The sequence below is a fragment of the Trachurus trachurus genome (genome assembly GCF_905171665.1).
Source record: "Trachurus trachurus genome assembly, chromosome: 16".
NCBI classification, from domain to species: domain Eukaryota; kingdom Metazoa; phylum Chordata; class Actinopteri; order Carangiformes; family Carangidae; genus Trachurus; species Trachurus trachurus.
In genome coordinates this window covers 8194503-8208543 of record NC_139902.1, presented here as the reverse complement: position 1 = coordinate 8208543, position 14041 = coordinate 8194503, and the positions used below count along the sequence as shown (strand labels likewise).

General features: G+C 42.3%; 1 protein-coding gene across 1 annotated transcript; it reads right to left on the bottom strand.

The window, feature by feature from the left end:
- Nucleotides 1-756: 756 nt before the first annotated feature.
- Nucleotides 757-2269, bottom strand: irgq2 (immunity-related GTPase family, q2). The gene has a single exon (XM_083990080.1). The coding sequence runs from the start codon at nt 2140-2142 to the stop codon at nt 1003-1005; it is 1140 nt and encodes a 379-aa protein (XP_083846206.1). The 5' UTR covers nt 2143-2269; the 3' UTR covers nt 757-1002.
- Nucleotides 2270-14041: the final 11772 nt, after the last annotated feature.

Below are 14041 nucleotides of genomic sequence, written 5' to 3'. Positions count from 1 at the left end.
CCTTCCTCATCTCAAAAATAGACTGGTAGAAGAATATTCACATGAAACTTTTTATGTTTATATTTCTTCTTTATTTTAGTAAACACAGTAAGCTGTGATTGCACTTGATAATCGAAACAAACATTTTTCATTTAACTTGTTGCATTTTGCAGCTTCAGGCAAATGTTCAGTTGTACATTTATTGTTTAAATCACTTTAGTCTGCTTAATCAGACCTGCATTTAAAGACAACCATTAATATAACGTACACGTGTTCAGAGTGCAACAGTACAATGCATTTGTCTGCCTTTTTTTACCCCTACATGTAGAGCTTATACTATAAAACATAGAACTGAAAGACAAATCCAGATTATTAATAATCTAAAACCTTTCTCTGTTCAATCTAAATACTTCTTTAGAAATCAAAACCGTGGCTTTATCTATACACAGGTATCATACCACCAAGCCAAATAGAGGAGATGAGAATTTAACAAAAAGTATGTTCTTACCCCCGAGAAACCACTTTTGAAAGTCTCACACCATGTCTCCTGAAGTTAAAAGTAGATTTAAAAAAAGGAAGTGTTCACAGTCGACTTAAACTCTGAAAGAATTTGCATGACCAACCATACAAGCCAGATAATATAATCTTTTGTAGGTGTTCTGATGAATGCGCTGGAGTATCTTTTTTTCAACCCGCCTACTCCACGTCTGCCATCAATCTTCCCCCCACTTCCTGTGCTAATAGAGAAAGCCACAGTTAAGTGTTGAAGTCTTTCACGCAGGTACAGAGCAGCTTTCAGTGTGTGATATCACACTACATAATAAATGCTTCTATGTGTCCACATTTACAGTGTTTCCTAGGACTTCATGTGTAGCAGAAACAGAGAAACGTATCAAAAGATTCATGAAGCATTGTCTAAACATTTGATGCACATTTGTGCATTTGATGTATCCCAAAATATAAAAGTGAAGGTAAATCACACATAAACAGGAAACGCTGCACAGACACAAAATACATCTGACTTCATTTCCCCTCCCCCAGAGCAGCAGCTACTATCTTCTCAGCATCGGCAGCCATGTCGTCAATGGCGCCATTTAAGGCTTGCAGCATGGCAGCGAAGGAGCGGCTGACGGAGCGCGCATGTCTGGGTATCGCCATTTCTACCAGCTTCGACGAAACCGTAGCCAAGTCCTTTTCTGCTGCCGCCAGCCGCCTCTTCACTTCACCTTTGGTTACCTCCACGGACAGAACACAAGTCCGCAGTTCTTTAAGCCTTTTGGGATCCATGCGTCGCTGCCGGGCCACTCTCTCAATTGATTCATCATCTAGGCACAGAGATAACTGTGCTTTAGTCAGGATCCGCACTCCTATACTGGAGTCCACCATAGAGGCTACCAGAGGAACAGGAATAGCCGATATCCCTCCAGAGAGCGAGGCGGCTGCCCACACCAGTGCTTTGAAAGCCTCCTTCTTCTGGGTGACCATGGCCGAAGTGAGTGTGGGTAGAGCCAAGAGCAGGGCGTGGGCGCGGACCTCTGGAAGGTCTTTGCCCATGTCGTCCAACAAAGTAGGAAAGTCCAGCTTCTCCAGGGTGGAGGGTCTGACCAGATAGACCTTAGGCTGTTTCACGCCCTTTGATTTCAGTACTTCCAGACTAGCTTTTCGCTTTTCTTCCAGACTCTTGTCTGTATCAGCTGCCAAACCAAAGAGAATAAAGTATACTGTTTCTCTCTGTAGTGATCGGGCTTCCAAGTACACCTCCACGCTGTTGGGCTGGGGCGTATGTGTGAATGTCATGAAGACAGCATTGTAGCGGAGGAACTTAACTTTATCCATGTATCCCCCAGGTTCAAAAGGGGAGGTGTCCGGCACAGGTGACAGGTCCCACAGACGAAAATCAGGGTATCTGGGGTTGGGATAGCCTGTCACGTCCTCGGACACAACGTCAGATGAAGACGGAGCTGCCCCGTCATCCCCAGGTCCAAGGCCACGGAGGGAGTTCATGAAGGAGTCTTTTTCATCTCCACGGTTTCCCACCACACCTAAGTTGATCCTACTGAGCAGGAGATCCTCCACCGCATCCTTGACATCTGATAACTTATTGCTCTCTACGGATTCTTTGAGGGTCTCCAGGAGGTTTAAGCTCCTGAAAACATCAGCCATCTCTCTGAGGAGTCACGGCGATGAGATCCTTTAAAGCAGAACAGAAAAGAAAGCTCACATGAGTTCTTCTATGCAAACGAACAACAAAAAAAGCTTATCTGCTAGTGGTGACTTATCAATAGACAGCATGACATGCCAGAACCACAAAATAATAATGTATCATTATAAGATACAACTGTAAAAATGTTTTAGTAGTTTTTTTGTTTTCACAGTAGACCCATCAAATCTGTGCTGGTCTTCAGTGAAAGTAATATTAAAGCAAATATTGTAATTTTGTAACATTTCCTGACCTATTTGACAGATACAGTATTACAAGTTGTTTTAGAGGTTAAACCTTGTAACATAACAAATACAGATGGTTAAGAATGAAGCTTCCAGTCTCTCATCGTATGTGGTCGTCTGTTACTTGTTAGTACTGCACTACCACCACAGGGACACTTCCCTTGTAAACCACTAAGATGTTTTCCTGTCTACTTCAAGGCCCAAAAAGTTAAAGTTATACATGATTTTACAAGAATGTTATCATTTGAGGAAAAGATTTTGGGAAAGTTTTTTTTTTTTTCTCATCAATTATTCAGCTCATGAGGCCTCAGGAGAACACCTGAGTCCCAAACTTTCTGACTGAAGCTTATATTAAATAAACTTGATCTGACAAAGCTACAAAGAGGTCCATACACACTGATGCTATCAGTAAAGAGAATACTTTACTGCAGAAAGAGTAGCTTTACTTCCAGGCTTGACATTTATTTAATGTAGACTTATAATGCAATATTTTAACATTGTCTTATTGCTACTTTTAGGACTTCCTTCACTAGTACTAGTGTACGCTGAACTGAAGGTTTACATACAACACACTATCTACTGTAATAATCCTAAAATCTAACACGACAGTTTCAGTTTCTTTTAACAGTCTACTGCACACACTCATCTACATACCTGGAGGAGAGAAGCAGCCCTCTTGGGTGAAATATTTGTTCCCAGCTGTCAGATTCCTCTGATCACTCTGCAGCTTTGCATCAGTGGCGGCGTCAGGTTGATCTATTTACAGGGTTCGTCCAGCTAGTGGAACATTCTAATCCTTTTAGCTGAGCCTTAATCCAGAAATCACTTTAGGCACATACATGCACACTCTGTGTATCTGTGTAGCTAATAGCATTCGTGTGTAAGCCCACAAAAATGCATGCACACATTACAAGCACCAAAACAAACACCTAGTAGAGTAACAGTTGTTTTAACAGTAGTTTCACCCAGTACTTCTCTGTGTAATGAAATAATACAGCACCACAAACTGCAAAATGTGAATCTAAATAACTTTAACAAGTAGAAACAAGTAGTTTTAGTTGTCTAAATATTACTATATCTACCACAGAAGTGAAAGTTGGTGTATGGCAACACTTTTCACTCTCTCTTTCAATGTTTTCAGTGTTTCTGTCAGACCACACAATTGGCAGTATGGCAGTTTTGTTTTCTTTTCATTTGAAATGGAGGCTGTAGTGCAGTTTGGGTTTCCTGGTTAATCTTTTTTTCGAAAGCTATCAGAAAAAAGAAAGACAGAAGAAAGAAAGAGGAACCAAGTAATGTTAATTAAGTTGTGGGAGGTACACTGCATGTGGGAACCTCATGAACCTATATAGCATCTTTCCGTCTTCTCTTTCAAGGGGAACCAAATATGCAAACCATCTAGCACCTGCTTGGTATTTTAGATGTTATCTTCAACTCACATCCTCTCCCACAGTTTATTTTGTAAATCTATATTTTTTTCTACACCAAATCACACATGAACCAATTTTAAATCAGAAGTAATGGAGCAATTTTAATGTTTTTTTTTTTTAAAGCATTAACAAATAAATGAAACAAAAACGTAAAATATTTTTCAACACTTCAGTATTTACAGTAAATTTTCTCAGCTGTAACCCACTGTAACAGGACGTGCAGGGATTCCCTGCTTTCACTGTGGTGGTCAATGGGAAACCAGCCAGAGTCATGCTTCTGTAATTATCTCACGTGACAACTTGTCATGTGTTGATTCTCATTTGCAGAGTGACCAGACAAGATACAGTATCATGAATGAATTTAAGAGTGTACCTTATGCTAAAGCTGGCAGCTGTTTCCCTTGCTTCCGGTCTCTCTCTGTACTAAATTCCTTTTTTCATCTTGGATCTATAGCCTACTGCATATGAAATTATGTCTTTCCCAACAACTTTTTCCTTTTCCTTTTTGGTCTCAATACAGGTACTCAGATTGATTTCTCTAATACTACCAGGTGTTTCCTAAGTCAAATTTTAAACAAGGATGGTTTTGATTCCTATGACCAGCTCAGATTTCCATAGGTCCTCTTCAAAATTATCTTAAAGGAGTCATCACCTGGTTTTTTACGTATCCAGTCCCTGTTGAATTGCTTTGAATCAATTCTTAAAACTTATTAGAAACATAAAAAAAAAGAATCAAACATAGAGCTTGTTCTGACACTTTTTCATACGGCAACTTTCTCTCGTGAGAGTAAGCGCGAGGTTTTGACTGGTCCGGATGTTCATTGTATAATGAGGCGCGCATTGATTGGACGCAGGAAGGACAGAGCCGGAATGGTGGCTGGCCCAGTGGGCTACATGCAGGGCAGGCATTGCTGTACTGGAAACCGCATACTATGCTGCTCTCTGTCATGTACCGTAACCATGTTATATAACTTAATAAAATAAAACAAAATTTAATGGGTTTATTGTAAAACATGTATTTATTGATGCAAACGTGGTGATTTCTGTATGTAGGCTACAGAGCCCCGGGGCAGAGTTGCTGCTCTGTGTGAAGCTTCACTTTTCATTCAAACAAACTAATACAACTGCCACAATTGTTAGATTTCACCAATGAGACCAACATTTATCTCCTAAAAAGAATTTAACCAGCCGGCGATAAACCTGCCCTGTGGTTTGGCCCATTTACAACAACAGATGAACATTTCTCTGTTTCAAAACCATTTTTTGAAACAACATGAATGTATGACATAATAAGTGCAATTAACTCTTTCACTGCCAAAGACGAGTTATCTCGTCTTAGCGAATCCAAGCGTAGTCTGCCAAAGACGAGATAACTCGTCTTAGCGTTTTTTTAATGGCAACGCCATGTTGAATGTCTTGCCCTACTCCTCTGTGAAGATCAGACTTGTATCATCAAAATAAAGTGCAGAAAAACACATTTGGATTGAGAGATATAAAAAATATAGCGTGTTTTTCCCCCCTCACGGAGCGGTGCGGGTGTCTGACTGCAGCGGCGCCGCTCCGTGACACTCTGGCCGCCGGTGAGAGCTTAGGGGGCGGCGGCGGGGCTCATGGCGGCTCGGCAGCTCGTTGAAGCTCCGTTCAGCTCCGTGATACAAAGCACAAACATTAGTAACAACAACCCCGTTGATCGATCGTCGTTAGTCGTCAAGAGCGTTTGGAAAGTCGCCAGATTTTGCGAGAAATCACTCGGATAGCAGCTTGAGAATCCCGCGATCAATGTGGATGAGGAGCGGACGGCGCCGGCGAACGTGACGAGGAGAGCTAAAGATGGTGGGAGTGTCTGTTGTGAGCGTACAGAGACTGTCTGTGGCTGTGGGTTCAGGGGGCACGTCAGCCAGAGCTGTAGGCTGTGTGTAGATGTGTGTGTGAGACAGAGAGAGTGAGTGAGGCCGCTGCCTGCTGACCAGAGGAAGCTGGATCTGATCTAAAGCGCCGTGTTTCGGCTACAAAAACCTGTCGAACTGATCCGCGCACGCGCGCACACACACACACACATACAGACACACGCACGCCCACGCACACGTACATACATGCACACGCACACGTCACGTACGCACACACACTAAAAAAAAGGAAAGAAAAAGTTGTAACTCAAAGAAAAGAAAGAAAAAAGCCTGCAGTAGTGTGTGTCAGTAGCTAAATGTTTTGTCTTTTGTCATCAAAAGTCATTTGTCAGTGTTGATTTTGTTGTTGTTTACAAGAGAACAACCTACAGATGCTGAGGCGTCACTAAAGCAAAATATAATGGAGCCAATTGTAGCCTACTGGTTCACCTGAAAATGACGGCCGACACAAAAACCTCTTTTTCTCAAGATTTTGGTGCCAAAATGGCATTTTGGGCCAGACTAACCTATATTCAACCGCCAATCTCACAAGACTGGAACAAGATAGAAACAAACAGGTTTTTTTGCTGGAAAGTAGAGACCCTCATCTTTCCTTTGATGGGTTGAATCTGTATGTAGTAACAGTACATAATATATGGTGGGTCTACGGAAATCAGTCAAAAAGCTGGAAAATGCCTGGCAAGCTGGAGGAAGCTGCTGTGAGAATGGCTGGCAGTCAAAGAGTTAACAGCTTCCAAAAGGGTGGCCAAAGATGAAAGAAAATAACTTTAACTATAAAGGCCCAGCACTTACCTTGTTCTTCTGTGTTGTGTATGGTGAAGTTCACTTCAACACTGTGTTGACTGGTTTTAGATCATCATCCTCCTTTACAGTGGTTTTGCTAGTGATTTCAGGTTTCCTCTCATTTTCAAGAAAAATGTCAGGACATATTAATCAGATCTTGGTGTTTCCTATGAGATGAAATATGTTTGAGATTTCTAAATTGCTGAATACTCCCAAATTCAGATGACAACAGGAGCAGCAGTTTTGCAGCAGAGAGGGTTTATTGAAGCAACATCCTCTTGACAACCAGAACATGATGAAAACCCAACAATGGTCCGACATCTGGGCCTTTTATATAAGAATTACATCTCTTGAGACTAACCCATCCCAACATTATCCTAATCAACTGGTTCCTTTCATTGTCTCAATTCTGGGAACAATTCATTATCTACAGCGTCCTGTTTTTCTCGCAAACTGTCAGCTTGCTAAGTCACGCCAACCATCTCTTTATCACTTCATTAAATACACACAAGTTTTCCACCACCACATATCACACCCTCTGACAGACCTCCATTAATCTCCAATGCAGCTGAGTTGAGAATTGCAGGGTGAACAAACATTACATACGAAAAGTGAACAAGTGCATCATGAAAACTTACATCTTGTATGTTTGCTAAATACCTACCTTGCAGAATATAATGATTATTAAAACCTTTTACTTGCAGACAAAAATCAGTGCAAGTGAGGGTGAATAGCCCAGCACTCATCCACATTGAAAACTCCCTCAACCCCTCCACAGATTGTGGGTGTTCACGTTGTCCGCCTGCATTGATTACACAGACATGGTTGATCACACAGATGTTTGAACCCGATTATCAATGTGATATGAACATGGCTGGTGGGGAAGTTAGCTCTTGCCTGTGTGTACAGTTATGTAGGCTATAATCAAATCAAAAAATAGAATATGACTCAGAACACAAGCCATTGGTTACTCAGAATCTGATTATGAATACATGAATGAACATCACCAGAAATGCAAATAGTTTCCCATGTTACCTAAAATAAAATAGAAAAAGATCAATCTAAAAAAAGCAGATCAGTCAGATTGATCACAACCAAAGCTTTTAAACCACATTCAACCCAGAAATCTGAATATGCATTATATTAAAGGGAGAGTTCAACATTTTAGCAAATTGGCCCATAACCCGTTTCGCAAATACCGCCATCTTGGACATCCCGCAAAGCACTCTGGGATTGAAAGCGTCCAAACAACACCGCAGCACCGTGCTCCACGGCTCTGACAGACGGGCCACGGCCGCAATCAATACATCCATGGCCGCAATGGACACAGAAGTTAACTTTAGTAATATGACGGTTAGTCATAAATGTAAACAGAATCAAAATAAAACTAGTGAAACTAGTAAATCAACTTGGAGCTCGAGCGTTTATAAGAACCAGGCGCATATTTGCAACAGGCTACTTATTTTTGCAATGACCAGCACCCATTATGCACAGAACAAAACTACTTTTTCCCCCGATATATCTTTATTGACATCAGACAATAAAGCTTGTTTGTGTTACCACGACACAAGGAGCTGATCAGAGCTTAATAGTCCAGCACAACCTGTCACACTCCCGTGTTTGTGTGTCTCTGTGTGCACTGTGCACCTGCAGGCGAGAGAGCGAGCTGGAGGAGCCGCTGACTGACAGGTGACGACGCTGTAACACAATAATATATTACTATAAAGGGATGTGAACATGTACTAAAATAGCCGCTGTAATATGACGAACCCGTGTAGCCTACATATTTTAGTACATAACAGTATATGACCAAATAGTAATATAATATTGTGTTACAGCGTCGTCAGCGGCTCCTCCCGCTCGCTCTCTCGCATGCAGGTGCACTGCACACAGACAGAGACCCGAGGTTGTGCTGGACTAGCTCTGATCTAGGAGTGTCAACATCTACACGTACACGGATAACACAAATCATAACCGTTTAGAAAAATCAATAGCCGTTTACACGTCTTTTTTCCCCTCCTCCTCGATCATTTCTCACCAATATATATATTTTAGGGGTGATAATGTTGCCTGAAAGCTTCAGATAATAATGGAACTGCGTGTCAACCTCCCCTCACTTTTAATTATCCCCGCGTAGCTTACCGGGGCCCGTTGTTCGAAAGTAGAATAAAGATATCCAGGATAAGTGGAAAAGCCAGGTTGGACAAAGTCTCATCAGTCCATCCTGGTTTAGTTGGTTGTTGGAATGCCGAGCCAGGCTGAGGAGGGGCGGCTTTGTCAAGCCAGGTGTAACTAATTCTCTCATCAGTAGACCACAGAGATGGATCACAGATTCACTGATGAGAGGACAGGTGTGGCTACTTTCCTCCAATCAACAGCGGAGCTTAATGCTGACGTCAGGTGACACACCTCTCTTAAAAAAAAAAAAAAAAAAGCACCGCTGCTGTCCTAAAGCTCAGAGAGAGCGCAGCGGACAACTGTGGACTGATTTAATAATCCAAAATTATAATCACAACTCAAGTTCCTTTCACAAATCAACAGTTGTGCACTTTGCCTTAATGATGAGCAGTTGAAGTTGATTCATTGCACAAATCTAAAGTAAAGTTTACAGCACATGGCCAAATGTGCAACAGGTGAAAATTAATTAAATATTAGAACATTATGCTGTTTGGTGCTTCAATAAATTGCAGATAACAATGATGACGAGGTCTATAAATTATTTGGAAGGTGCTCACACTCACTCAATTTTATTCTTATTTTCTTACCTCAACCAATATTTAGGCCAATATAATTGTAACATATTTTATGAAAATAATTTTGAAGGTCTAATTATGAAAAAAAAAAAACCTAATAAATATTGTAAATGTTTCATGTTTTTTGATTATTGTTAATGCATTTTATTTGTTTATAATTCAGGCCAATATGTACATAAGAACATGTATGAAACACATTGACTTCTGATCAGAGTGACTGCTGACTTCACAGATAAAGACAACAGAATCAACTAAGCCTGGCTGTTAGCCTGGTCTGGAGCAGGCTAGCTGCAGAGAATAAATCACCATAGTAACTTGACCAGGATAAAGGTATCCAGCTTTCGAACAACCGATTTGAGGCTAAATTCAGCCAGGATAACCAACATATCCCGGCTTAATCCCTTATCTAGGTTTCGAACAACAGGCCCCCGGGTCTCTTTCCGCTGTCCCTTCAGAATAAAGGCGAGGGGGAAAAAAAACAACAACAACACCGACTCCTCCGGTGTTGTGGCCCTACTGGTTTCAAGTTAACTGGTTGCAGATGCAGATGTTTTGCGCTCCCTGAGCAGATTCGTCACAAATTCACAAACATACACAACATATTACCAGCGAGTTTCAAGCCACAATTCACATCTACCGCGGCGAATATGCTGCTGTGAGTGAGCACTAACAGTTACGTACCAGCCACATGGGAAAAAAAATAAAGTGGAGAAAAAATAATCTTCACATATTTGCGTGGGTCGGGACTCGATCTCGCTTCAGCAAAACCAATTACACCACTAACCACCTGTCTAGCTCTGTGAGCCACTCAAGCTCACAGGTGCCAGCCGCTTCACTGCATATCAGTCAATTACGTCACTACAGGTAACGTTTTGACTCGAGCTGATCTGAGACAACTGGTTACCATTGAAAATACACAGACAATGCCTCGGTGTATTGTTCTCTTTCCTCCAGTCTAATCAACACATTCAGCGCTACACTTCTCTCCGCACAACGCTACGCACCACAACAAAGCCTGTCGTGTTGAGAAAGTGATGAACTAGCTCGGAAATACTGTCAAAATACGCTCAACAATATGTAAACAAAAGCGAAACACTTGAGCCACTGCATGTGTACATGGTTGAAAAGTACTACTTGCATTTAATCACATTACTGTATTGCGAATGTTTTGTGTACTTACATTTCTTTACACTTCTCTACAGATCTTATAAAACGCACAACGTATTTATTGGCGTGCATTAAAAGAAATGTTCACTTCAAGTCGCCGTGGTCGAGGAGGAGGTGAAGTTAGCTCTGAGTCTATCTGTTTCTGCCTGATGCGTTCAAGGGAACAGGGCAGCGTCGGACGTGAGTCGATTGTTTGAAATTTAGATTTCGTGTGTCGACATATTTTATCATTGCCCTTTGTAAAGGTATACTTTTCATTAAAACTAGTTTGACATTCACAAAAAAAACTGACATATCTATGACAGAAAATCATTCTGGACTAATGTTCAAATAGAGATTGATAATTTTCTTGCCATTTAGATCGCCATGGACCCAAAACTGTTTAGTTTGTCAGTTTTTTCTGTGAATCCGTCCGACGCTGCCCTGTTCCCTTGAACGCATCATAGCCACAAGGCAGAAACAGCAGAGGTTAACATCACCTCTTCCGCGAACCACGGCGACTTCAAGTGAACATTTCTTTTAATGCACGCCAATAAATACGTTGTGCGTTTTATAAGATCTGTAGAGAAGTGTAAAGAAATGTAAGTACACAAAACATTCGCAATACAGTAATGTGATTAAATGCAAGTAGTACTTTTCAACCATGTACACATGCAGTGGCTCAAGTGTTTCGCTTTTGTTTACATATTGTTGAGCGTATTTTGACAGTATTTCCGAGCTAGTTCATCACTTTCTCAACACGACAGGCTTTGTTGTGGTGCGTAGCGTTGTGCGGAGAGAAGTGTAGCGCTGAATGTGTTGATTAGACTGGAGGAAAAAGAACAATACACCGAGGCATTGTCCGTGTATTTCAAAGGCAAACCGATGGTAACCAGTTGTCTCAGATCAGCTCGAGTCAAAACGTTACCTGTAGTGACGTAATTGACTGATATGCAGTGAAGCGGCTGGCACCTGTGAGCTTGAGTGGCTCACAGAGCTAGACAGGTGGTTAGTGGTGTAATTGGTTTTGCTGAAGCGAGATCGAGTCCCGACCCACGCAAATATGTGAAGATTATTTTTTCTCCACTTTATTTTTTTTCCCATGTGGCTGGTACGTAACTGTTAGTGCTCACTCACAGCAGCATATTCGCCGCGGTAGATGTGAATTGTGGCTTGAAACTCGCTGGTAATATGTTGTGTATGTTTGTGAATTTGTGACGAATCTGCTCAGGGAGCGCAAAACATCTGCATCTGCAACCAGTTAACTTGAAACCAGTAGGGCCACAACACCGGCCTGCGAAGGAAGCTCGATGGCCAGGCTTTGTGTTCATGTTCCAGCTTAACAAAACCTCAAGCCCCGGTTATCAACTTGCTCCTGATGCTCAGCTCAACAGGTGAGCAGCTTATTCCCTCAGCTGAACATAGAGACGCTCAGAGAGAAAGTCAACAGCAGCGGATCAGCTCGATCTCGATCCGACGCAGTTCAGCGAGACTGTGTTGTGGCCCTACTGGTTTCTAAGTTAACTGGTTACGGTGCTGAACAGCTGCAGATGTTTTGCGCTCCCTCAGCAGATTCGTCACAAATTCACAAACATACACAACATATTACCAGCGAGTTTCAAGCCACAATTCACATCTACCGCGGCGAATATGCTGCTGTGAGTGAGCACTAACAGTTACGTACCAGCCACATGGGGAAAAAAAATAAAGTGGAGAAAAAATAATCTTCACATATTTGCGTGGGTCGGGACTCGATCTCGCTTCAGCAAAACCAATTACACCACTAACAATCTGTCTACCTCTGTGAGCCACTCAAGCTCACAGGTGCCAGCCGCTTCACTGGATATCAGTCAATTACGTCACTACAGGTAACGTTTTGACTCGAGCTGATCTCAAACAACTGGTTACCATCGGTTTGCCTTTGAAATACACGGACAATGCCTTGGTGTTTATTGTTCTTTTTCCTCCAGTCTAATCAACATATTCAGCGCTACACTTCTCTCCGCACAACGCTACACACCACAACAAAGCCTGTCGTGTTGAGAAAGTGATGAACTAGCTCGGAAATACTGTCAAAATACGCTCAACAATATGTAAACAAAAGCGAAACACTTGAGCCACTGCATGTGTACATGGGTGAAAAACGTACGACTTGCATTTAATCACATTACTGTATTGCGAATGTTTTGTGTAGGCTACTTACATTTCTTTACACTTCTCTACAGATCTTATAAAACGCAAAGCGTATTTATTGGCGTGCATTAAAAGAAATGTCCATTTAAAGTCGCCGTGGTTCGAGGAAGAGGGGTGAAGTTAGCTCTGAGTCTAGGGGGCTGTCCCATTTCTCCACACTTGGCTCAGTGCGCTTGGTTACGCACACACTTTGGTGACGTTTTGCCGGCGGAACGTATATTTGCATACAGTGTGCAAGCATGGATTAAGTGGTCAAGCGTGTGGGGGGATATTTAAAAGCAATCGGGACACACTTGACAAGTGCAGCCTGTGCCGTTGCGCACAGCACACTAGCACAACTACTACACACACACAGCAACAGTTTTAATAAACCGTGCTGTTGGATCAGTCTCATCGTATGCGCAAGATTCAAATCATAAATGTGTAAGCCCAACTGTAAGTAAATAAAACAAACAAGAAAAACGAAAATATAAAAACATGAACAGAGCATAATTAATATAAAATATGACATTAAAAGGTCATAATTATGAGATAGAAAGTTAATTTCATTTTATTGAGATTAATTCAATCGCATTTCCTAAACGTGACTTGTGGCTCTGGGTGACGGCGGACTTCACCGTGGTGCATTGTGGGATTTATACTTGGCCAAATACCGCTCGGATGCGGTCTTACCTTAAGTGTGGGTAAAGTGCAAATCAAGCGCGCTGCACTTTCGGTCGTTGGAGAAACGGGACACACTTGCGCACTGACACCATAGACTGTAAAAAGAATGGACGTAGCGTCCGTGACGTCACCCATTGGTTTTGGGGAGTCTGTTTTGTGCCGCTACTACGGGGGTTAGAACCGCGCCATGTTGGATTCTACTTGCCATATTTGGAGCGGTGCGGCCGTTGGCCGGCCGAGAGCCCGCCCACTGGCCTCGTAGCAACGGTCGCCGGACCTGTCACTCAACGGTTCTGCGCCCTGATTGGCCAGAACTTTAACCCTAATAATAGTAAAACGGTAGAGTTTAAAAAAAATTCACCCCCCCCAGAGTGTGTGCGGGGGTAGAAACTATCGATTGAGACCAAAAAAATAAAATGTACCAGGCTGTAAATATGTTTTTTTAAGCTGTAAAATCGGCTATTTTAACATGGGGCTCGATTGGAGTTGCTCCCTTCTGGAGCCAGCCCCCAGCGACAGCCGAGGGGATTGCAGCTTTTTGAATGCGGAAGTGAGCTTCACTTCTCAGACCGACAACTGCCCCCTTGACTGACACTAAGCTCATGAACGCGCACGCCAAGTGCCCAAGCGTGTAAGTGTGATCAAGTGTGCGTATTGGGACAGGCCCTAGCTGTTTCTGGCTGCGGTGAATATGATGCGTTCAAGGGACCAGGGCAGCGTCGGACGTGAGTCGATTGTTTGG

Excerpts from the sequence above, each read along its gene's own strand:
- irgq2 (XM_083990080.1), bottom strand. The coding sequence starts at position 2,142 with ATGGCTGATGTTTTCAGGAGCTTAAACCTCCTGGAGACCCTCAAAGAA.